The sequence below is a fragment of the Gobius niger genome (genome assembly GCF_951799975.1).
Source record: "Gobius niger genome assembly, chromosome: 12".
NCBI lineage: Eukaryota > Metazoa > Chordata > Actinopteri > Gobiiformes > Gobiidae > Gobius > Gobius niger.
This window is the reverse complement of record NC_136863.1, coordinates 24,228,502-24,254,123: the sequence shown is the minus strand read 5'-3', so window position 1 is coordinate 24,254,123 and position 25,622 is coordinate 24,228,502. Positions and strand designations below refer to the sequence as shown.

The 25,622-nt window shown below is 41.1% G+C and overlaps 4 protein-coding genes across 4 annotated transcripts in view; all 4 read right to left on the bottom strand.

Annotated features, from left to right (window-relative positions):
• Positions 1 to 25,622, bottom strand: part of LOC306971420 (troponin I, fast skeletal muscle-like) — a 164,658-nt gene that overhangs the window by 20,154 nt on the left and 118,882 nt on the right. The window lies entirely within an intron of this gene.
• Positions 2,056 to 9,463, bottom strand: LOC306971250 (troponin I, fast skeletal muscle-like). Its single transcript, XM_079567468.1, has 7 exons — positions 9,438 to 9,463; positions 3,246 to 3,281; positions 3,070 to 3,106; positions 2,870 to 2,998; positions 2,711 to 2,800; positions 2,458 to 2,634; positions 2,056 to 2,309 (listed from the first exon to the last, which is right to left on the bottom strand). Exons 2-7 carry the CDS (start codon positions 3,257 to 3,259, stop codon positions 2,229 to 2,231), a joined length of 528 nt encoding a protein of 175 aa, XP_079423594.1. The 5' UTR covers positions 3,260 to 3,281; positions 9,438 to 9,463; the 3' UTR covers positions 2,056 to 2,228.
• On the bottom strand, positions 10,966 to 12,933 carry LOC306971249 (troponin I, fast skeletal muscle-like). Its single transcript, XM_079567467.1, has 6 exons — positions 12,900 to 12,933; positions 12,720 to 12,756; positions 12,498 to 12,626; positions 11,475 to 11,564; positions 11,224 to 11,400; positions 10,966 to 11,150 (listed from the first exon to the last, which is right to left on the bottom strand). The coding sequence occupies exons 1-6, from the start codon at positions 12,905 to 12,907 to the stop codon at positions 11,055 to 11,057; spliced, it is 537 nt and encodes a 178-aa protein (XP_079423593.1). The 5' UTR covers positions 12,908 to 12,933; the 3' UTR covers positions 10,966 to 11,054.
• On the bottom strand, positions 15,879 to 22,253 carry LOC306971117 (uncharacterized protein). The gene is made up of 4 exons (XM_079567268.1): positions 21,616 to 22,253; positions 21,453 to 21,524; positions 21,177 to 21,361; positions 15,879 to 18,889 (listed from the first exon to the last, which is right to left on the bottom strand). The coding sequence occupies exons 1-4, from the start codon at positions 21,698 to 21,700 to the stop codon at positions 18,014 to 18,016; spliced, it is 1,218 nt and encodes a 405-aa protein (XP_079423394.1). The 5' UTR covers positions 21,701 to 22,253; the 3' UTR covers positions 15,879 to 18,013.

Below are 25,622 nucleotides of genomic sequence, written 5' to 3'. Positions count from 1 at the left end.
CATTGTTTTTCAAATGTCACAGACCTTATGCAACAGTGCAGATATATAAGAAGATATGAGAAACTACGAGATGGGAATTCATGATATCAGTTGGTTCCATCGATCTACTCATTCAAGGATCAACTGTTTCAAAGCAGCACAGTCATCAAAGCCTTCTGTTGTGTCTCATCCCGGACAGCAAGGTGGATAGATTTCAAGCTGGTGTTAGTAAATGAATGTGGAAGCAATGTGGAATAAAGTTTGAGTCTCCAAGCAAGGGTACTTAGTAATGAGAAGCAGTGCACGCATTAATCATGATGTCGGGTGTGAAAGTCTTCCCGTAAAAGTTGTGAATTCACTGGACAGTAGGATGTAGGATTTTAGAGCACTGTTTTGTGAGTGGGGGGGTTACTTAGGTGCCAATGCCAATAATCAAAGATGCATTCTTCACGTGTCTGTGGAACAAGAAACAGCTGCACATTTTGTACAGCTGGTACTGCCACTGAGATAATCACCACACTTACACGTCACCCAAAATAACCTTTAGTTTGTCATGCTTGTTTTATTATGATTCATTCCACTGAGGGTCAAAGCAGAAGAAGAAGGCCCTGTTACTCCACAAGGTGAGGAAGTGCTAGGACCAATTATGTTTGCCTGGCCACCATTTTTTTGGACACAATGGGGGCTGCCATGAAATTAAACTAAAGTAAAGTATGAATAATACAATAGAAAGCTAGTTATACATTTTCTTCTTGCACTTTAATTTTAATAAATATAAGCATATTGCATGACCACAGGCTGGAAAAACACAACTTTTTATAACAGTAAGGATGATAAGGACCATGAAACAGCCAGGTGACAGCTGAAGGGTCAAAGTCGACTTGACTTACCCGCAGCAATAACTGATCATTGATGGGCTTCTGCGCTCGGATCTGTCAGAAAAGACAACAAAACATTCACTGAATACTAGGATTCCCAACATCAGAAGGTTATGTTTAGTCATCGCCTCACCTTTTGTGGTAGATGGAGTGATCTCCTCAGCACAACGCACATGTTTTGTTCAGGTACGAATAGTAGTACTACATACTGTGGTTTGATTTTGTCTTATACTGATGTAAAATAAGAAAGTACATTTCAAGCATCTTTTGCTTGAGGGAAGTCACTGACAGCTCAGCTAGATACTGTTGTAAACCGCAGTGTGGGTTGTGGCGGATCACAGGAGATTAGCATAAGGCCGGCATGCTAATGCTAACAGTTGTTCCACACAGCTGGGAGAGCCTCCATGTGTTTCTCTACTCACACCCAGAGGCAAGTGGCTTTTTAAATGTAAGCTAAAAAATATATTGTAAATATATTTCTTTTAGGTCAACGTTTCGCTATTTTCTAACTAGCTGCTTTTATTCAGCTAGCGCTAACTAGCATAATTTCCCATGTACATAACAGCGTAGTAACTAGCTATTTTGTTTAAATGTAGCCAAGTTAGTTAAAACCTTTGTTAACAAACACTTGAAAAAAAAGTTGAATTAATTAACAAAATAAAGACAAAGAATGAATGTTTAATTTGACAACAGAGATTACATCTCAGCATAAATTAGCAAGGAGGAGACACTTGGAACATAGTTACTTTTCTAAGGGGAAAGGTCACATCTTTAACACGTTTTTGAACAAAGAATCATCCAATGTGTTGCACAGACAGAGTAAGTATTCTCCATTAGTCGTATGCATCACAAATGATGCCCTTTAATTCACTGTCACAGAGCATCTACACTTCAGGGGTTTGGACACACAGTGCAGCCCTCGCAGGTTGTGGTAAAGCCTTTCAGAATAAACACTTACCTTTTTACATATACAGCATAGATCCCACAGTAAAGTGAACGTACAGGCAAAAGCAAGATCTCACTGAACAGTTTTGTTCAAAAAGCCATTCATTTGAAGTTGATATTATGCCAACATAAATTTCCACCGTATGCATACCTTCACATACTCTTACCACGCTTATATCAGCACTTTAGTGCAGCTACTCAAAACATTACAGGCATTCATTATTTGCGGTGCATCTTTCTCAATAATGCAATCATAAAATAAGATAAAAATCTGTTATTGCACCATGAATGTTGGAATTGCTCCAAATTTCACAAATCATGTGTGATGCAGCATTTGTTGAACAAAACCTTTCAGGTAGAAAAACATGTGACCTGAATTCTGTTCTGAAAGTCATTCCTGTGTCCAAAATCAGAGCTAAAGTAAATTTAGCTGTCGAACATCTTCTTTCTATCAGACTTGTCTTCGATGTTCTTACGCCAATCTCCAACATCGCGCAGCTGCTTGTCCTGTAACAACAGAGCAAGTCATTGGTCTATGCTTTTAAATTTATACTTGAAATCATTCTAATATTTCTTTTAACCTTTTTCAGCAACTTTAAAGTAACACATTTTCATGCTGTTTGGTTGTTCTTCTGTGGAAAAGGCCCACACTCACCTCCTCTTTGACCTCCTTCTTGACCTGCTTCAGGTTGGCCCTCAGGTCCATGTTGACTGTGTGTTTGGAGCCCAGCAGAGCTTTGAGCATGGCGTCAGCAGACATACGCACCTTCTTCAGCCTGGGCCTCTTAAACTTGCCCCTCAGATCTACTATCTTAATATTGAGGTCTCTGACCTACATGAAAAGAGACAAGGAACACTTAAGCACTTGAAAATGTCAATGTTTTGGTTTTTATTCTTGAAAATCTCACCTCCTCAAGAACCATGTTCAGTTTGAATTCTAGACAGTATCTCTCCTCTTCACTCATGTCAATCTGCTCATGGAGTTTTTCACATAGCTCCTTAAATACACCAGATTCAGTGGTCAGTTAAGCATTTTCATGGTTGTATTAATCCATCTCTTCTCTTACTAGAAGCTCGTCTTTGGAGTAGGGCAGCTCCAGAGGGGGGATCTTATCCTTCAAGAACGTCTCTCTCTCCCCGGCCTTCACTGATGCCTCATTTTCCAGTAAAGTGTTGGCGACGACGAGCATGCAACTCTGAAAATGTACCACCATTAAGAAGTAAGCCTCAAATAGTGCACTCTACTGAGTCGTGTGTCTAATGTTACCTTGAGAGTGTGTTTGCGCCTTGCGGACAGTCTTTTCCTGCAAACATAAATACAGTCCATTCATATTCCATTCTAAATAAATTAGTGTTAAACTACTGCGTGGCAAAGGTCACAGAAAATAATCATAGTGTGTAGACCTAATACTGACTTTGCAGATAAATTAAAGAAATACTCACTCATTAGCAGCCATCTTGGGGGCGATTTAGTGAGATCTAAAACACAAAATGCCAAATAGTTAGTCCAAGCTTTTGCACCACGCAATACAAATATAATATATGTGGACCATACAACAAATATAGTCATTATTCTGACAGCATTCCTTCTAGTGCCATGTACATTGTGGTTATGACTAAGTTATAATTTGGAAAGTTACAGACATTGAAAACTTCTAGACAAAGACTTTACTTAATAAAATGCCACATTTACAATTGACCAGAAACAAGTTATTGTAGAACTTATCTCAAAGTGCAAATGACAGGTTAAACCAAGTGGATCCCTTTATTTTTGGTGATTGTTGTTATTTCACTTACGAGTAATGTGGCATAAGAAGAAGGTGAATTTTTGAACTGTTTTTCAGTGCAACTTTGCGGTAGCAATTTATCATGAGCAATTCTTTCTAGGGAACTTTTTCTCTTACTATCTTGTTCTGACTGAGCATAAAAAAAATCATCTTCTAAAAATTGCCACTTTTGCTGGTGTAAAACTCAGAAATTATTCCATCAAAAATAAGTAATAGTTTAAAAAAACAGAAGGAAAAATTATATATATAAATAAAAATGGTCATATGTCCTTTATAGCAGTAGAATAATCTTACACTACGTTTGCACAGTACACCTAAACTTTTTGCTTTCAAATATTGTCATTGAGATGCAATGTTCAAGCCCCATGCACAAATTTATCCACAACACTGATCGATTGTGGCGGTAATGAGCGAGTTAATATTCCCCATTCCCCATTAATTGCTACAAAATGTATCCAGTTTAAGATAATAATAATTTAATGATCGGTGGAGACATTCACTGAAATTGTCCTTGATTTGACATATTTTTTGCTATGTTTATTATACTTCCTTACTGGAAATGGCCACTGGATGTGACATACATAGGGGTAGTTACACCATGCTGTACCAATGGGCCATGTGCAAGTCCCAGTTCTGACCTAAATGGAACTCTCACTCACTCTCACCCACTTCCTAACTATATTTTCGTGAGTTTATAAAAGGTCTCTCTCTGCCTTTGCTTCATTGGCCAATCGTGATCTCTGTCATGAAGTCCGCTTTTATCTTAATCAAAACAGAGTCAGATGTGGCTGACAACTTTCCTAATGTGTGCTGTTCAAGGGATTCTTCCCACATGTCAGGCATAAACAGATCATCTGGCTAATTCTAGGAAATTTCATGGAACTGATCTTTGTAAGCCGGTAGGTGTTAATGCTTGGCAGGACCATACAGCTATTTTTGGCGGCACCAGTAGCATAGCTGTGTCTCTGAGGGTTCAGCATTGTGATCCGGACAGGAACCACAGTCCGTTTTTTTTTTTTTTGGCCCAGACCAGTTATTCCCAATGCACAGAGGGTGACTCAGAAACTTCACCGATCAGAGCGAGTCAGCTACAGATCAAAATGTATCTGGGGCAAACGTGTCAGAAACAAAGCCGTTGTTTGAATATTCGCATCAATATCCTTTAATGCCAACTTAAGACCAGCGCGGCAGGCATCTGCATGTTTCAAAAGCACACACTGTGAAGCAAAATAACAATGTTACATAACTGTGCTACTGGAAAGGAAAAGTAGTGCTGAGGCAGTATTGGTTAAGCTAAATGCCCAGATGTCCAGATCTGGTCCCACTCCCTTCATGGCCCATTTTATTATTGAGAATTTGGCCACTTGTTTTTATATGGGTAAAACAAAAGGCCTTAATAAGCAAATTGCTTTTTTCTTTTTCTTTGCTGATGTCGCTGGCAGCTGTAGCTGAGTATGTAACCATGAATAATCCTCCGAACAGCCAGAGAAGTCTCTAGGGTTCATAAACATAAGGGTGGGATACAATTTGTATTGTTTCCAGTACAGGATTATTCCTGGCAAAGGCTGTGGCTGTTGACTGATCCAATACTTTCCTATAGTACATAATCTTGTTTGACAGAACAATAGCGGAAACAGACTCATAAATCCCCACGTGAAATTGTATTTGAAATGGTTCTTGGAGAGCGAAAACATTTTCAACATAAAAAAAAACCTGACTGAGTATTTTTGCCTGTGATTCTCCAGTCACTGTATTTTAGTTTAACCTTATCCATGGCAATTTATGTTTAATATATTGAATTTAGCACGCTGACCTCACCCTATGATGAGGTACTGAAGCTGACTGAGCTCTCTGTCATTTACATTTGTTCACAAACAATAAAAAAGTAAAGATCCAAAAGTAAAATATCAAAGTTTGTCTCAAATAATTGTTCTGTGGTGCTTTTTTTGCTCGTTTTTTGAGGACAAAGACTCTATATAAGAAAAGGAAAAACTAAAGCACTCTTTCCGCCATCTTTCCTGAAGCAACAAACAAACTGTGATAGTCATGATAATGTTTATAAACTTATTTCCAGTCAGTAAATCTGTAAGTATCAAGTGGACAGACTGGGAACAGTCTCGGCTCCCTAAGAATACCAGCCTTTTATCATTGACAGATTGGTAGTAAAAATATCTGTGTGTGCGGCCTCGAGGACTTGTGGGGGTAAGGCCGCAGACACAACTGGAGTTGTTTGTAGCGTTTAGGAGCTGTGACGAACCTGTGGATTATCCATCTATTCCTGTTCCCCACAGCTGCTCCTCACGTCTTCATTATACGAGAAAAAATGACAGCGGGCTCGTCTTGGAAAGAAAAGACATCAGCCTCTGAACAGACAGCCACTGCAGGCATCCCAGGACTCAGAGCTGCCCCGGGGAACAAATGGCAACTGTCAACTGTAAACTAATAAAAGGCCGGGGGTATCTCCAGGGATGACAATGTATTTTCAGACGCTTAAAAAACATTCAGGACTTGACACCATGTTGCTGTGGAGAAGGGATCCTTATCTGTGGGGTTAAAATTGCTCCTACATTCTGTCTTAAGTGAGCGTGTATTTGTCATGAGCGATTGTCTCCTGCGAGAGGGTAAGGTAACCCAACACGCTGGAACATCCCCTGGACAGCTAAGACATTAGAGCATAGCACCGAAATAACCTGACCTCAGATGCACGTCCACTTTGTCGGCCTCACACTTGGAGGTGGGGAATAACCATTTCAAATGGATTTTCTGGAATAGTGTCAGTCTTATTGGGCTATAGAGAGAAGTGGCGATGAAATACTTGACGTATTCTTTTGCTTTGGTATGCGTATATAAAAAAATAAAAAAAGTCCATTTGTTTTACAAAATAAAAAATAAGTTGACTTTGTAAATGAATGTACACAGGCAGAAATTCGCCTTTTAACTTTTAAACACACTACTACCACAACAGCAATCTCATGAAGAGTTTGTCACAAGACAAAAAGTTCCTCAAACTTGTCACAAAAAGTCATACCAGTCAAATCTGTTAAATACTGCCACTTATCCTTGCACTTAATGACCAAATTGTGAAACTTGCTGTTTAATTATTGTCCTCCCATCCCAGTAACCAATAAATCAGTAAGTTTAAAAGGTTCCACGCTACTGTGTCAAATATATGACTATTGTATGTAACCAAAATGAATACCAATTAAAGCCGCAAGCGGCATTTAGAGGCCCTCGCGAGCAGCGTTGGCCGGTTGGCGCACGCCGTCGCACGCCACCGCAATAACCGGGGGGCGCTGCCGCGCCGTACGTGGTTAAAATGACGCTACCACCCTCGGTCGAGTTTATAAAAGAGCAAAGGCAAGAAATGCGCCTTTGGCGCCAGATTATGCGATTTTTCCCAAAATGGCCGACTTTGTGTGGGTTGCCTAGCAACCGCGCAATGTACTTTTTTGTTCAGAAGGTCATGACGAAAGTGTGTACCAATTTTGGTTTGGCTCCGCCAAACTTTATTTCGGGTCGTTGCCATGGCAACACGGTGGGAAAATGGGCGTGGCCATAATTTACTTTTTGATCGGGCTCACGTGACGGATGTTTGTGCCAAATTTTATTTGTCTACGACAAAGTTTACTTTTTTTCTCCATTAATTTTTATTCGGTGCTCTGCAGGGGGCGCTATTGCGCCCATTTTCAAAATTCCCATATCAAAACATCCGGGGCCGACGACTCGACCAACGATTCAAGTTTCACTAAAATCGGCCACAGTATGTGCGAGTTATGACTCTTCGAAGGCGACGGCGAACGCCAAAAACGAACGCCAAATTCATGGCGTTACCATGACAAAACCGGAAATCCTATTAGAAAGTTTTTAATAACTTTTAATGCCCCACATGTGTAGATGATCTGGAGCGACCGGGGAGTCGCTGCGTTCAACGCCCTAGGACGAGTTCGTTCAAATGCGAGGACACGAAAAGGCGCCTTCGGCGCCAGGTCGCTCTTCTGGCCAATATGGCCGCCATACAGATGGTTGCCTAGCAACCGCGTAATATCTTTTTTTTTCTGGCTTCATGCGACCAATCACTGTGCCGAATTTTTTTCGTCTACGACGAACAAAAATTTTCGGGGTTTTCGGGATTTTGGGGGGTCTGGCCATAGGCCGCAATGTTAACGCCGTTTTTCCAGGGGGCGCTGACGCGCCATTTTTTTGAATTTTTGAAATTTGGAGATGTGAAGTTTTTTCTTTTCACCAAATTGAATTTTGGGCAAAAATTCAGGACTTTTCGTCGGTGGGAAAGTGGATTTCTGGGGGAGAGGAAAAATAATAATAATAATAATAATAAGAAAAAGAAAAACTCTTACAATAACAATATAGCGCCGCCTGCGGCGGCCCATATTTATATCGTCGGAAAGGTCTCACGTCCAGTAACCCACCCGTAAGGTTCATTGTCAAATACGAGCGCGTTGCGCTCGTATTTTACCACTTCTTTGTCAATATTTCTTAATGCGTTTTTTTTTCAGATTTTTATGCGAGCAACTACAAATATGCCGCTTTCGCGGCAAACACCTATATCATTGGATAGGCCTCGATGCCCTGAGTCACTCTAGTAGTGTTTTGGGCATTGGGAAGTGGCCATGGTCGATGACGAGCGCGTTGCGCTCGTCATCGACTACTTTCTTGTCAATGTTGCGCCTTCACTGGATTTTTCACCTTTTTTCACACGAGCAGTTACAAATGTGCCGCTTTCGCGGCACACGCCTATTTCACCGGACAGGGCGTGGTGCCGGGGTCCCCCCGATTACTGTCTAATGCATGGGGAGCGCTCCGCGCTCTGTTTCTTGAGCGCTGCGCGCTCTTTTCGGGACGTGCGCTACGCGCACGTCTTTCTTCAGTGCGCTCCGCGCACTGCCGTACAATTACAATAGGCCCGAGCCCTGCCAGGCCGCTCGGGCCTAACAAGTGTGTCTATTCTTCACGAAAGCATTATGTTCTGAACTGTATTAGTGCGTGTCTTTTGTTGTTGTTTAACAATTGTTCCCAAAAGTGATATTCATCATCCTCCCATCCACAAGTCAGTCAAGTTGATGTTCAAAGCAAGCAGCTGTCAAAAAAAGCGTCTAAATGTGTTTTTCGCGTGAAGTCGTGGGATTATAGTGAAGACAGTCTGAGGACGGCAGCGCTTGGCCGCAGATTAGAGCCGACTTTCCTGTGAAACAGCGGGGCGCTGACAGCAGGATAAACACTGAGCGATCGCTTTTCAGGTTCATGCCTTGTAGTGGTGTCGCCTTTCAGCGGGCCACTTCACCACACCATACATCACCTCAGCGCCACCCGGGACGTTTCTAAACTGAGATGACAAACTTGCCCTGTAGCCTTCACAAAGTAATGCCCCAGAACAATGGAAGCCAGAAGTTTGAGTCAACTGGACATTTTCCATCATTAAACCAACGTTTGTGAGTGAAAAGACCCTTCCAATTAGACACAAACAATAAAATCTTGAAATTTTTGATTGTTAACACCTAAGTGTTATTGATGGTACTCTGTATCCATATCAACTTTGACAAACAGACGCACTAAGTATCTAAATAAAACAATCCGCAGGTCATCAAGACGTATTGGAAGACACCTATGTCAATATTGTGTTAGAATTAAGTTCAGAGTGGAATTAGTCTTGTGACAAATTTAAAACCAAGTAATATGCGATATGTAAATGACAAAAGTACATAATAGCTGTAAGAGAAAGTTAAAAGATTAATGTCACATGCAAGAAAAAGCATTCCAATTTAATTCCAAAACCAAATTGCCCAAATAACTGTTTCCCCTATCTACTCTTGTCAAGCAGGTCCAGACCCACCTTGTCCGAGAAGAGTTACAGTCCAGTGGCACAGACCCGTCCCGAAGCCGCGCCGGGGGGAAGAAGGTATATATTGCGATCTGCGATAGCCCTCTAAATCCTCGACTTTCTCTTTATGGAAGTGGATTAGTGGTCAAACCAATGGGCTGGCAAGGTCATGAAATACAGTCCAGTGTCATCTGTCCCCTTCCTCGGCCCGCCTCATTATAAATAACCCTTAAGATTGTCATCCGCATTATCTCCTGTCATCCATCGGGCACAATGGATCCAAAACCACTCCCCAAGTCGAAGGATAGAAATTTAAAAACAAGACTATGAACGACGACAGATGCAGTTCAGTCTGATCGTTTTTTTGTTCTGGACAAGCTTTTGGTGATGAAAATGTGTTCATCGGCGACGCAAATAAAGACGCAAACAAATGAAAACTTTTTTTCTAATACTCAGTTACTTGGTCAATATTTCCTAATGATTTTAAGTGATGAAACCCGCAAATGAATCATAGTTTAAAAAGATGAGGAGCTCACCGTGAATTGCAGCAGCCAGCCGCTCTGGATTACAGACGGCCACATGCCTGAAATGCAAACAACGGGCTGAAACAGTAAACCTTCACACAACAGACCCAACACTTTTAGATTACGGAGAAGGCTGTTTCTTGGCATCTAAAGAAACACCTAGCACGCACTTTTTCAATTATTTAGCCCCTTGGAAAAAAAGGCCTTTTAGAGAAAATGAAAAATGCTTCAGATTATGACATAGATTACAAGATGTATTTGATTGAATATGTTTTGTTGTGTGTGTTTTGACGGAAGTTTTATAATTTATCTGCACCAGTTGTAGTGGTAGTAGCAGTTGCAGTAGTAGCATTTACTATAATGCATTTACTCTAGTGGCATGCTGTTGGCTACTTTTGCAACCAACATTAAGTAGTAGTAATTGTACCAGTGCTTTATTTTTGCATTCATTTTTGTGACTTACCAGGGTCAGGGTCTTGTCTGGGGTTGCAGCTGTACAACTCTTGCGTACAACCTGCAGAAATAAATTTTTTACTCAAGAAATCAGCGATTTGTTCATTGAGCGTCATATATCGTGCTGTGGCCCCACCTGCATCTTCCTTAAGAACGTGTTTAAGATGGTCGCTCCTGCCAGTCCGCTCCGTCACTTTGACACCATTTGGGGCTTTGCACGTAATAAAGCAGACCTCGCCACGAAACCTGGACAAGCTCCACTGGTTTTCAGTTTTACATTGAAGTTACAGAGACGTTAGACTTTGGCTCATTATGAATTGATCAGTTTTTGGTATTTTTCCCTCAACCTTTCCATCAAAAAGAGAATACATTATGAATTATTCCCTATAAGGAAGTCTGTTATTGTTCTGATGCTGTCTAAGAGTATTTTTGTTGCTGCTCTGCTATATATTGAGCAGGGGAAAAGTCCAAGGAAGTCCAAGGAAAAGGCACAATAAAAGTCCAAGCATTCACTTTATTGAGTTCAGTTTTGCATGTTACATTGACTTCACATTTCTCATCCGTATCTGTGGTGCACGTACAGTATATGTGGTAAACTAGACAGTAAGACGATTGCCTGCAGGAATAACGCTGTGTAAAGTAAGACTGTCATTTAAGCCTCGGCCTCAAACATCTTCTTCCTTCCGTCCATGCCAGACTTGTCTTCAATGTTTTTGCGCCAGTCACCAACGTCGCGCAGGTCCTTATCCTGAAAGTGCAGAGAGGTTCAAATACAGAGGCCATGGGTTCAGCTTTGAAAATCAGCACTTATGTTAACTCACCTCATCTTTGACCTCTTTCTTGACCTGTTTGAGGTTCGCTCTGAGATCCAGGTTGACCGTGTGTTTGGAGCCGAGCAGAGCTTTCAACATGGCGTCAGCGGACATTCGCACCTTCTTCAAAACGGGCTTCTTAAATTTGCCCATAACATCCTGAACTTTGATCTTCAGGTCGTCGATCTAGAGATGGCACACTTATGAGTACACTACAGCTGTGGAAGGAACACAAATAAGGCCAAGTGATGGTTTTTTACCTCTTTGTTGGACTTGTTGACTTTATTCTCTAAGTCGTATCGCTCCTCATCAATCCCATCGATTTTGCGGTGGATCTCTTTGCACATTTCCTGAAAAGAGAGCTTATCCGTTCGTCTGTTTGACTTGAGCGCAAAGTCTAACTATTCAAAGACTTTCTGCAGTACAAGTCCATATCGTGAAATCGTGCAATGCTAATTCATTTCCCGTGCATCTGCTCTCACAGTGCCCACTGACCCTCAAATACCAGCCACGGTCTGTCCGGCCACTGGAGCCAATCCACAGCCAGAGGTATGTGACATTAAGCATGCAATAAATCCAGCATACACACGACTAAAGCAGTATCAAAATGGACATTAAAACTATTTATCCAACATTAAAGTCCTGTCCACAATATGAGCAGGCGAGGCCAAGTGTAATTCTTATGGATAGGCTTGTGTTGAGTGACTTGAGCACATTTGATCCAAATCCGAGCTTGGCCCAATTTCAATGCAGCGCTAACAAAGGTTTATTTGCCATCCATGGGCTTGGTGCTTCATGCATAGCTGTTGACATCAAAGTGAATGGGCCGTAGTACATCGTAAAACCTGCCCAATCATCACACATTCAATTTGACTTTTACCGTAATGGCCTGTCCAGTAATGCACTTACAGGGACTCACTTTTTCATTAGTCGCACCGGTGCAACCTGTTTTTTCATTTGGTTGCATGGACTCAGATTAATATTTACTTCTTTACTGATCCCTTTGCAAGCGAAGTAGGTCCTTGCCCGGCACTTTTCCAGATTATAAATAATGTCTCCAAAGAGCCAATCAATTTGCCACTGTCGGTGAAGTCTTGGCAAGAGTACTGCGAAGTGTTGCAAATGCTACTTCAAAATAATTCAGATTTTTTTGTTATGACCCACGGTAGGCTCTCTAAATATCAGCTCTCTTTGTACCTTTCGATCCACCTGCTCCCTGCTCACAGTCTTATATGTTTTGAAATATCGCCAGGATAGTGAGTGTGTGTTACTCGGGTTCATACTTGCAGCTCCTGCATAGTGCGGGGCATAGACAGAGGGGGGCAGCTTTCCTCCATGTACTGGAGCTTTTCAGCTTCCCGCTCTCTCTCCTCCTCCTCCAACAGGCCTTTGGCAATGGACAGCATCAAACTCTGCCAGGGGAAGCCCAAACAAGTCACTCAAGTAACCAGCATGAGTGTATGTCCATAAACTGAACTATACAAGAAGCCCTAAAAATGACCAACCTTTAAGTGATGCTTCCGACTCGAGGACATCTTTTTTCTGGAGTTGAATTTTTCACAAAAGTCATCATAAAACAATATTGTGACAGTTCAGCAGTATTATTCACTCATGCAACAATATACATCTCATAAACACATTGCCACTGTGTATATAAAGGTCAAGGTAAAACATGTTTCACTCACTCTGACATCTTGACAGTTTCTTACACGTCACACTGAAAGAAAAAAAACATATCGAGAAATTCTGAGCCTTTAGTCGTAGAAACAAAAACAGTCAAGCTGGACACAGAATGTAAAAACTCAGCTTGAACCCCTCCTCTGTTTAGACAGACCTCAACATAATATCGCTAAATGTTTATATCATTCAGTGTGTATTCTTGGGTGTCTATCCCTCCTTAATACCGAGTGCAAAGGGTTGTGTCGTTCTGAAAATGAGCTGGACAAGAATACCTCTTGCTTATCTTTTCCCAATATTAACTGTGCTTAAACGTAACACAATACCAAGTCAAGTATTATCAAATCCGCCTTGAGGAAAAAGCCCTGTCTATATCGGGACACGCAGAGGGGGTCCAGTTGTCCCGCTGGGGAATCATTGTAATGAAAGGTCTGTCTTCTCGGAGATTATCCCAAGCACTTGATAGCGCCTCTGTTAGCCCAAACATCTTGGCCATGACACGGATGCGGATCCGGACTTTAAAAATAGAGATGCTCGAACAATCTAAACAACACAGTCCATTTCCTTCAAAGTTTAAATGATACGTGACTTTTATAGTGATTAAAAGCTGCTCGTTGTTTATATTCTCATCACGTCTCACACAAGGAATAGAAAACATGAAAGGTAAACACAATGTAATATTAATTTTCACTCATGCAACACTTAATGGGGATGTCACCCATCTCACTAGTAAGGCTAAATCACAGAAAAATCACGTAAAATGCAATCTTTAATGAAGAATTAAAAACAGAAATAGCCAAATCAAATCCTTTAAAGTGATTTAACCCATAAAGTATTGCGAAATGCCAAACTTCATAGTGACAGACTCCACAGCCCTTGCTTTGTAAACAAATAATAGATTCAACCTCTTCGAATAGTGACACAATCACCTTATTACCATTCAGAGCACTTTTGACATCCTGATACAAATTCCGATGAACCTTCAGGTCAGTGACAGTAAATCACTCCAAACACACCGTGATGACACTGCGGTAAACCCGGGACTATCAACTTACAGCTTTACAGCACCAACACACCCCCATCCCAACGAGCTTCACGTGCATAGCTGCCAATTCACTTCAGAAATCACACTGATGCCGCAAATCATTAACGGTGAAGAAATACACGTAATTAACATTTCATCGCGGTGCGTGAGCAAATAGCCGGTCTTACCTTTACTGTTGGAAACCGAGATGGGGATGTGGGAAGGCCTTTCTTTTGGAGGATATCTTGGTATATATTGCATTCCCCAAAGGCAAAGGGAACCCCATCTTTCTCTTTATGGAAGTTCATTTTCTCCCAGACCAATGGGCAGAGCAGCATCTGAAATTGTAGATCTGACCCCACACCCACCCCGCAATCTCCTCCCTTTAGTGTCTATTATAAAACCCTTTTTCCATAAACAGTACAGCTATTTGCATAAAAACATAAAGAAATAATCCTGCTTAATATTTACAAAGACATTGAATCTTGGTAAATTGATATGAATTGTGAATGTTGTAGAAAATCATGTAGCATATCCGAATGTACTGAAGATGTTTTGCAGTGAGTAAGACGCAGCAAAAGTCTAGTGATGAAAGTCAAAAGGGGAGCAGGTGGGACTGGGTTTTCTAAACAGTCATTAAAGAATCTAAAAGTAGACTATTAAGAAGCTGCTGACACAAGATGGCCAAGATGAAAAACAACACAGGGCAAGCAGCAGCTCCCACACATACCAAGGCTGTACAAATTTGATTATTGATTTAAATCAGGATTACATCAATTGGGATATTTAATCACAAATACGACCAAATGTTCCTGGGAGTCACTTCAGCTCAGGACAAATTGTTTAACAGACTAATGGTAAACAATAGCTAGGTTGGGCTATGGTTGTGCTAACTCCCCCGTTATGAGGACAGTTTTAAACCAGCTGGATGACAAAGTTTAGATCTGACGCTTCAGGCGTCGTCCAACAAAGGCCTGTCGTCAGTTGTCAGTTGATGACTTTGAAAACCTCTACAACAATATCCCTATTAATGTCATGTATTCATATAAAACACACATATAAACACTTTAAATGTTAACATTTTAGCTAAAATGGGACACTCTGTGATATGTCAGAGATTCTGTATGTTGCTGTTAAAGGAACAGGCCACAGTTTTTGAACACACACGAGATATGTTCTTACCTGAGCTTAGATGAGTTGATGCGTACCTGTGTGGTCTTTGTGCGTGCCCTCAGTCACGCAAAAACACCAAAGATGTTGTTAGCATTTAGCCTCTGTTAGCGTTTCCTATGGACCCAAACGGGGGTGAAGTTAGACCAAGCTCTTCCACGTTTTCCCTACTTAATTATGGTTATGTGAGCGTTTGCACGATCCAAGTCTAGTAGTTACACAACATTTTCTAAGTGGATCAACTTCACTGCATGGACATCGAAGTGCTCCTAAGGTATTGTTGCACCTTATAATATAGTACCCCCCTTTTTATCCGCTTAGAAAATGTACATGTTTAATTTTGTGTGACTAGACTTGGATAGTGCAAACGCTCACATAACCATATTTAAATAGGGAAAATGTGGAAGAGCTTGGTCGCTTCTAACTTCACCCCCGTTTGGGTCCATGAGGAGAGGAGAGGTCAAATGCTAACAACATGTTTGGTGTTTTTGTGTGACTGAGCGCACGCGCAAAGACAAGGCAGTTTCGCATCAACTCGTCTAAGCTCAGGTAAGAACAGGAAAACAGTGGCCCAACAATTTGTCTCCTGTAAAGAATTTAGAGTATTTGCTGTAAGAAGCTCCATCCATATCCTTGTAGACCAGGCTTGCTGAATGAATGTTAATGAAAATGACTGAAAGTAATTGGCATGTTGATGACCAGCCTGCACTTGCATATTGAGCAATAAAAACTAAGAAATGATACAAAATACCATATTCATTTACTGAGTTCATGACTTTTCTCTTTACTAAGTGAACAGTACAAATATATCTGATTTAAGAAACATGATAAATACATTGCTTCACAAATCGAAACATCATATTCACTGAGAACATTCGGAGCCACTGAGAAATCACCTGAGAACAAGTTAGAAAACCATTTAGTTCGATATGGTGACAGCGGTGGAGGTATTCTTCACCAAAAACATTTACAATGAAAAGTAAAACGCACGCAAATACTACAACTACTACTGCAGTGCCTTGTATAGAAGTGAAAAAGTGTCACATCTTTAGTGTCATCACCAACTGTACTGTACACACTGTCAAACTATATTAGTCAGGACCACTTTGTACAATCGTCATGTTTCAATAGTTTTCAGCTCAAAATAAACATCCAAAAAAATAATGAACATCTTGCGAGATAGCAACAAAAATCGGAATTTCCCATTTACAAAGTGTGCAATTGTCACTGTACGGTCACAGAACGACTCCAAACAAAGGCACCATACTTCAAGCTTCAACTCCAACCACATCAAAGTTAACTGTGCTCTGGGAGATTGGTACACTTTCTCACAAAATATAATTTTTTACTGCCCATTAAAAAAAAATACACATTATCAGGATTCCCTTTAACTGTTTCTCCACATCCTATTATAAATGTATGTAAACAATACCAAAATCCACTGTTTAGTGTTATGTGCAGACATTTTTGGAGGAATTTAGTAGGAAGTTAAAATAGCATAAACCTCAAACCTATATATATTGGCTTTATAGAATTCAAGCACACACTTTCGATCATTTCCACTCCCTAATCTTGTAAATTGTTCCCCGTATACTCTTGTATTATACCCCAAATACCTAGCAGGCCAAGGTTTTTCCCAGTTTCATTGTAAATAATTTAGCTTAGATTTAGATTGTGATCAAGTAGCTAAAATCCACTGTTTGCAACATTAAGAACCCTGGCCACAGTATTCCATACATAAGGAGATCGTGACACATTGACTGATCAAAATATAAAAAAAAGTGTGGCAACATCTTGCATTCTAGTAATCATACAGTTAGTGCAAAGTCATCTCTTGCAGCGTTGACCCTGAATTGCCAATCATTGGCACAGACACACCTGAAATACTAACAATCCAGAGAGGCACGCCAAACAGCTTTACTGCACACATTCAGTTCACATGAGCACCACCAAAAGAAACATCTAGAGAAAAATCGAAACTAAATCAGGCTATAAGCTTCCTCACGGAGGACACAATGTGGTCATGACACGTTCTCTTCAGTGTGACCACAGAAAATCACAAGACAACAGTTAGATTAAAAATGTGTCCATGTGCAATAATTCATCTCCATCACTCATTCATATCCAACAGTGCTCCTCTTATAAGCAGCAGATGTGGCAGCCATTTTCAACTACAAGAGAGCGAACAGTTCAAAAATACTAAAATAAAACATACATGTACATGTTTCACCAATTATTTTGACAGCAAAAATATTCATTTTCAAGTAAGATTACACATTAAAAAAAATGTCATTCAAATCTTAGCATATGTTTAGTAAGTGACAGCAGAAGCACCTAGATTTAGATATGATAATTTGGAGCATCATATAATGGAAAGAAATCATTAATGAAATCACGTGAGGCTCAGAACCAAGAAAACCTGATGCCAACTAGACCAAAAACTGCATTTAATGGGCAAAACTGGTGGATAGAAGAAAAAGGTTTTATATATTTTTTTGTTTGTTTTTGTTTTCCATAAATTGACATTGTGGAAGCTTTTTTAGTTTGAGCATCCCACTTCCATTCTGTCGCAGTAGCTGTTAAATCTTGAGGCCATCAACACCAAATTATTGTGAACAGGACAAACTATAGATGAATAATCTCCTGCAGTTTCTGAATGACATCAATAGTCTCCTGAGATCGTCCCATTTACAAACTGCAGTAATGTATAATGCTATTACAACAGCATGGCACAGATCTGAAGCACGACATCAATTATACAGCCAACACAATCACTCTACACCGGGAAGCTGTATACAAGTCTGTTTTTTTTTTTCTCCTGTTCACATTTACAGGTACAAGGGAGATACATCAAGTGATACAACCACCGAACTGATATGGAACAAGTATATCCAGCTGTACCATGTTATTATTAATGCTATTTTACAGTCATGTCCACGCCACTTTGCGGGAGATGGCCTGTTTGAAGCACTCGGGGTCGATATTCCCTCCTGGTCGTAGCGCTCTTTCGAGGCTGATCAACACGTTTTGATGGCACTCCCTGATGTTCACTGGATACTTGGCCCTGAGCAGCTCGTAGGCCGCGATGAGCCTCATGTTTTGCTTCACCATTAGGTACTGAATGATGCAGGTAGGGGCTAGAGAAAATCCGTCCCGACAGTGAACAAGGACTCTTTTCTTTTTTTCCGTGGAGGCTTCGATGCATTCATTGATGTCCTCGAAGCAGCGTTGTTTTAAGGCCGGACCGTCTCCCAGAGCGTCCGGTACGTCGCTGATGTCTACCTTGAGTCGCGACCAGCTGTGTCGCGCCCCTCGAGAACACGTGCAGGGGATGATATTGAGATTTGGGCCAGCTTCGCCAGGAACGTTACTCATGTCTATTATACTGTCAATATTGTTGCGACATAAGGTACGTCCGTTGTATGCTGCGTTCAGATTTCCGACGAAGATATAGTCGGTTACTCTGGAGATGACTGGTTCGGAGTACTGGAAGTGTTCGCTGGGTTTATTATCAGGAACATCTGGCCCCCTGGCTCCGGCGGGACCGGTAGCGGCTCTCCGGCTGTAGTTGCGCAGTTTTTTGGAGCCGGAGCGGGACGGAGGGTTGGATTCGGACTCGGAGCTGCTGTTCCAGGGCGGGGAGAATAGGGAGAAGCGGCTGGAGGACTTGCTCTTGTTGAGGAACTCGATTGGACTGGACAGGCCAGAGCTGGAAGCGGTGGTGGAGGCCGAAGCGCAGAACAGTGAGGCTCGCTCCAGAGAGCCAGTGCTGCTGGCTGCCCCTGCGCTGTGGGCCTGCTCCATCTGAAACGCACAGACAGTGGACATCTCATTCATTCAAGTTCAACAGCTAATAAAAACGCTAAGGAATCACCAAAAAAAAACATTGTGATTCCTTATCAGATCTTAAAAGGTACTCGCTGGAAGTTGACATTTTTCGACACTGCCACCTCAGGTCTTTCGTGCAACTGTACTTTCTATGTTAAGCACGTACGTGACGATGGCGCTAGTTGAGCTTAGACGAGTTGATGTATAACCGTCTTGTCTTTCTGCGTGCGCTCAGTCACGCAAAAAGACCAAAGATGTTGTTAGCATTTAGCCTTTCCTCCTCTCTTCTATGGGGTCAAACGGTGGTGAAGTTAGAAGCGACCAAGCTCTTCCATGTTTTCCCCATTTAAATACAGTTGCACGAGTAGGTAAGATTACGATTTTCTAAGCGGCTAAAAAGGGGAACTATATTGTAAGGCTTAATAACATCTTAGGAGCAGTTCCCTTTTTTATCCGCTTAAAAAAATCGACATGTTTAATTTAGTGTATCTACTGTATACTTGTGTAACTACTGATGTAACCGTATTTAAATAGGGAAAACATGGAAGAGCTTGGTCGCTTCCAACTTCACCCCCATTTGAGTCCATAGGAATATGCTGAGAGACCCTAAATACTAACAACATCTTTGGTCTTTTTGCAGGACTGAGCGCACGTACAAAGACCCGACAGGTACGTATCAACTCGTCTAAGCTCAGGTAAGAACATATCTCAGTGTTGAAAAACAGCCTGTTCCTTTAAGTAACAACTTTTAGAGTGACAGTGCAGAATTTTAGTAGTTAGGTTTGGGCTCATCCTACACATGAGGACATTGCTGGTGCATGTAGGATGTGGAAAAAAATAATTTTAACATTTTTAAATTCCGTCAAGTCCAGGGATGCACGATAATAGCGGGTGCCAATAATTATCGGCATTTTTGACACCATCCCCGATAAGCCAATAAAAAAAAATTCGGCCTATAATTCGGCCCGATAATTATGAGCTCAAATTGTATTGAATCTGCGGCTCCAGCTCGCTGCCTTTCTCTCGACGGCGCCACCCCGCAGGTCCTGCAGCCCGGAGCTGCTGCAGACTCAGGACAGCAAATTTACAGCAGCAGATTTACGCTCTCCACGGCCGACTTCTGCACTGTTTTAGCTGAAAAATACGAGTATTCCAGCGAAACAGCGCTGTGCAGACGCTCTCCGTGAAGGAAGAGTTTTTCGACTTTTTACATCAAAGTCACTTCAACATTAGCACCGCAACAAAAAGAGAAAAAGACAAGGAAATGTGAACCTTGGACCCGCGCTCATGTGAGATACTCGAACAGAGCGGGGCCTAAACTGTTATTATCTTTGTATTTCTGATCAAATAAAGACAATAGCCCCGTGATTGAAGCGCTATGAACGAGAGAAGTTTTACATTGATGAAATGAGCCACACAGCTCGTGTTTTTTTTTATTTTACCACACGAGGCACAAATGCGTAAAGAGAGCGTCTTGTTTTGGTGCTGTAGTATCGTATTATAAGTCAAACTTGAATCTGTCACAGGCACAGATTTGGCATCACTTCTCTCTCATGTCAAAGACGCCTCTAGACTCAGTCTATATTTCAGTATTGTAAATAAGAATTCATTAGTATGATGTCCACAAAAAGAAAAATACCAGGAAGGAAGTAGTAGTAGTAATATTACTTTTTTTTCTTTTTTTAAAAAAATAAGATGTGACACAGATGAGCAGAGACAGACCTGCTCAGATGATGGAATTGTAAAAACCCAGAGCTTTTAGAAAAAGGTGGATTTAGTTCTTATCACAAAATAAAGTGCAAATATATATACATAATTATCTGTGTCATTATCGGTTATCCGTATCGGGACATGCGGAATTATCGGTTATCGGTTCAAATAGGCATTATCGTGCATCACTAGTCAAGTCCCTTTCATCACAACGGAGAGGGAATCTAACCAATCCCAAATGATCATTTCCAAACTAATTTTAAAGTTCTCTACTTTTTCCAATTCATTCACAGCAATAGTACCACCACTTTCAGACCACCACAAAAGACATGGTTAATAAAGTGACTTGCTGAAGGATGTTGCATGTTACTTCATGGCGTATTTGAATTTTTTTAAATACATTTTGGCATCTATAGCAATGCAGTTGTGGAAAACAATCAGACCACGCTGCATTTATTGATAGATAACACGGCCAAAAAGGGACACCAAATTTGTATATGTAATGTTCCTTTTTTTTATTTTTCCGGTCTTGGGACTCGTCTCGTTCATTTACCTGGGCTTTGAGATTGTTCTTCCATTCTTGCGTCTCCAGCGCCTTGAACCGTCCACTGCTGTCAGACGAGACGGACACACAGAGGGGACGGTGCAGCCGGGGCGGCAGCTGGGGTGTGAGGGCCACCGGGACGGGACGGACCTCAATCTGGTCGTGCCTGTTCATCATCAAATCAGGACAGGAGCCTGGGGAGAAGGCACAAAGCAAGAAGGTTGTCATCGCCAATAAATGCCTCGAAATGATCCAAACTTCATTTTTCCAGTGCCAGTTACATACCTGCACAGTCAGAGCGGGTGATGGACTGTATTTGAAGTGTGTTTTGAGTTTTAAACAGGCTTCTTACTATACCTGCAGTGACAGGATCATTTAAAAGCATACAATAACTTTCCTTTGTGGAAAAAGCATACATTGAAATGAATACAATGTGAAATTCTCTTACCAAGCCGCCCATTCTGCTTGTGCAAGACCTTTTTATCCAGGAGTTTTTGAGCACTGTGTTTGTTCCACTCTTCCTCGGTTCCCATGGTTCGCCTCCTGCTGACAGAGGCAGAAAATGTTGTCTCAGGCGACCCCTCATCTTTGACAAGCCGAGAAACACTTCATCTCCACGGGATGCTCATCTTGCAGGCTCCGTGCATTGACCCCTAGCATCTGCAGCTAAAGTTAGCCGCTACGTGCAGCTGGCAAAGCTAGTCTTTTTGCCAGCTCAAAGTTTGAAAGCCATGTTGTCACACTGATGCAGACTGACAGGAAAGCAGCTCTAAAATATATCAATGGAGTTCATGTCGAGTGGCGAAAATTACATCTTTTCCCAATTGGTCAAATGCTAAACGATAGCCATAGTGTTAGCGAGCTATGCACTACTTGTTGGGAACTCTGTCCGGGAGAAGCTGGCTGTGTTGCTCTTCCACGCCGACAGTTATCAGCTGCTGGACATCAAGACCCAGCGCCAAAGACAAACACTTAAAATGTGATAATTTATGCGCTGCTTGGAGATGGCAGGCTCCCAAACAGCTCCGCCAGCCCATCTCCTCCGCCGCCGCGAGAGCCCGACCTCTTGCGCGCAACTGCGGCTTTGCTTTGGTTCCGATTCTGCAGAACGCTGAGTTTCCCCTGCGCACTGCCTGACAGGGGATGTAACACCCAGTCTTAAACCGTTTATCTTTGCAAGGTCGTGCTTTTGAAGCCATTGTCATTGAATTATGCTTACAGAGAGCTACACGTGTGTGTAATGTCATGATTTTTGCATCGTCTCTTGTTGCCATTTTGCCTGCAAGTCCAAACTCAGGGATTTTTCCGTCCAACGTGCTTAAGTTTTCATTGAGATAAATCATTTCTGGTCATCAACATCATTCTAAGCACGCTCTGAACCATAATAACCGTAAGGTTCTCTGTTGCAAAGTACACATGTATTTTGTTACATCATGGATTTCTTGGAAACACGGAGCCAGACACATTAGAGGAGGACTCACTCGGTTAACTTATGACAGATACTTATGACTGACATCTGAACTTCGTGTAGTAGCCTAGAGCAGTGATTCCCAAAGCGAGGGTTGGGACCCCCTGGGGGTCCATATCTCTTCTATAAATGTTAAGCACCTTAAATTAATTTAAATGATGAAATATTGAAAATGGTGAAGTCTTACTTCAAATAAAACAATTTAAGCTTACTCTTTTCATTGTGAGTAAAGTAATATGGAAATGAATTAATTATTATTATTTTATCTGAAAACATTTATTTCAGTTTTGGAAATGGCACATTTTTTTTATTCTTTGTTTGTCGAAATACTGTCTATATCACTATTAAAACACAAATGAGACATGCACAGTTGATCAGTACTCAGATATTTTTTTACTTTTTTTACTTTTACTTGAGTGATTGGTCACTACTTATTACCTCTAATTGAGTACAATGATTTTATATTTTATCTCTGGCCATCAGATTATTTTTGATGGCATGAAATTATTTGTGGCACATTGATCAACAATCTCAACATTTTTCTTATTATTGATCATTGCTTTGTATAACGTCACTCTAAAACCTACTAAAATTACTTTCAAACATTACTTATTACTTTTTTATGTTACTGATTAAGAAGAGCTTTACTGTATGGACAGTTAAACTTTGGGGTTTTTATGTATACTGTTTATAATTGATATGTTTGAAACGGGTTTCTCTTTAATGAGACACTGAGTGTCATGGGACAAACCTGTATAAAGAAAGGATGAATAAATAAAAATAAATAGACCATTAGAGCAGCTCTCTATGCGCTGAATTCTTTTCAAGATTTGCAACCCAATATCTCGCCACATAAACACCTGTTTCAATCAGTGCTAAACATGATCTTATACATATCATATCGCTCACATTTTGGTAAAAGCCTCTAATCAACGTGCAGAACACAAAAGCTGTAGTGCTAAATACACATACATTTCTATTCAGACTACTTGCAGAGTAATCTTAGTAATTAGATGTACATTGCCAACCAGGCTGTCACACTGATGTAATAAAAAAAATCAAACCCATGTTACTACAAGTGAAAATAATAAACAAATATTTCTAAATGTTTTTCTTACTTGTTACCGGTGCTTGATCAGCTTCAGTGTATGTCTGCAATCAGGAGCTTTGCGTGAGAAGAACTATCAATAGTCATCAGCAGGCTGATCTGCTCTTGAGCTCATCTGCTTTTGTAATTGGAGGACGGTCGGGCCTCTCTCCTGGTTCCCTGGTTACCCACCGACCTGCTGACGTCACTGCTCTCCACAATCAGGTGAGTGGATCCAGCTATCGGCTTTGTCAATAACAATTCATACCAGACGAGAGGTCTCGGAACGCCTGTCGGTCAATACTAAGCTCAAATGAATACCCAAGGTTGCCTCTGGAAGGACATCTGGAGTATATATCAATACCAAATCAATAAGCAAATCATTGGAAAACAAGGATTTCAAATGAGTGTAATCTTTGTTACAAATCTGAAGCCTGGAAAAAACTCACACCACATGAAAATCTTAACCAGAACAGAAGGTCTAAAAAGCTTGGGGCACTTTTACACACTACTTTTACGTTTATTGTTTTGACTACAAAGCTTTGATTCAAGATGCAGAAAGACTCCAATCATCAAGGGTCAGAGACTGAACTGCCAGTTTCAAACCTCAATAAATGAAGATTGAACAACAACAACAACACAGCTAAATATTTTTTTTATTTGAAGCTGAGAATAGATATTAATGTGCTGCTTACCCAAGGCATTTCCTGCTTTTTAATTTGGTGTAAAATGACCTGTCATGGTCATCAGTGTGGCATTTGTGCAGAGTTGCCAAGGTGGCTGACATTTGCATATCAAGAGGCCACTTGAGGCTCGTCAGCATTGCGTTGGTTGGGAGGATTTCTCACCTGCTGCCCTCTTGAGTTTAAATAATCTGTGAAAATGATATTCAATCCGACTGACTGGAGTGACAAGTATGAACCAGCTATCTTATGGAGGATTATTGAAATTATTTAAAAATATTTATATGAACATACAGAAGTAGAAGTAATAATTAAATTACAGTACAAGGCTTAGAACCATTAAAAAATGACAAAAGGACAAGTTGAGGAGTGGAATGGCAGAAGATCAGAATATGGTAGGAAGGAAGGACTTTTTTTGTATAGCGCCTTTCACAGACGTGGGACAAAGGACTTTAACATGGGACAATTTTACATTCACTCCATACACAGTGGTGGTAAGCTACGTATGCAACTGCAGTTTACCCTGGAGGGAAACTGGTGCACTCTACATAGACCTACACGTGGAGAACATACAAACTCTACCCAGAAAGGCCCCATCCATGTGGAAATCAAACTTGGGACCTTCTAGCTGAGAGGCACGAGTGCTAACTGCAGCACCATAACAGAAATACAGTGACACAGTTTGGTGTGATGGACGGGGAGTCGGAGACGGTTGATAGTGCGGAGGTAGAAGTCGGTGGACCGGATGATGTTGTTTACGTGTGCTGTGAAGGAGAGGGTGCTGTCGAGGATGACACCCAGACTCTTAACCTGAGGGGAAGGGGGGATGGTGCAGTTATCAACAGTGATGGACAATGATTGGATTTTGAGAGTGTGTTTTTGGAGCCCACCCGTAGGAATTACAGTTGAGTTTGAGGAAATTGTGGGAAAACCAGATTTTAATGTCGTTGAGGCGATCAGAAAGGGCTGAAGGGGGAGAGTGATTGTGGGCTTTGAGGAAAGGTACAGCTGGGTGTCATCCGCATAGTAGTGGAATACTTTGTTGAGTAAGTTCTATTTAATAATAAATTAGGGTAAATTTCATTAAATGGCAAACATGAACCATTTCTTGGACTCTCTATATATCCATCTCTGCCTAGACGTATGACTTGTGCATTACCTATAGCTGCTGACAAACAAACTGTAGTATAAGTTTACTTCCTGGTTTGTAGCTGAGG

Excerpts from the sequence above, each read along its gene's own strand:
- LOC306971117 (XM_079567268.1), bottom strand. The coding sequence starts at position 21,700 with ATGGGAACCGAGGAAGAGTGGAACAAACACAGTGCTCAAAAACTCCTG. Across the intron at positions 21,525-21,615 it reads CAAGCAGAATGGGCGGCTTG|GTATAGTAAGAAGCCTGTTT; the intron begins GTAAGAGAATTT and ends CTGTCACTGCAG. Across the intron at positions 18,890-21,176 it reads AGAACAATCTCAAAGCCCAG|ATGGAGCAGGCCCACAGCGC; the intron begins GTAAATGAACGA and ends TGTGCGTTTCAG.
- LOC306971249 (XM_079567467.1), bottom strand. Across the intron at positions 11,565-12,497 it reads GCACTATGCAGGAGCTGCAA|GAAATGTGCAAAGAGATCCA; the intron begins GTATGAACCCGA and ends CTCTCTTTTCAG. Across the intron at positions 11,401-11,474 it reads TCAACAAGTCCAACAAAGAG|ATCGACGACCTGAAGATCAA; the intron begins GTAAAAAACCAT and ends TGCCATCTCTAG.
- LOC306971250 (XM_079567468.1), bottom strand. Across the intron at positions 2,801-2,869 it reads ACTCCAAAGACGAGCTTCTA|GAGCTATGTGAAAAACTCCA; the intron begins GTAAGAGAAGAG and ends GGTGTATTTAAG. Across the intron at positions 2,635-2,710 it reads TGAACATGGTTCTTGAGGAG|GTCAGAGACCTCAATATTAA; the intron begins GTGAGATTTTCA and ends CTTTTCATGTAG.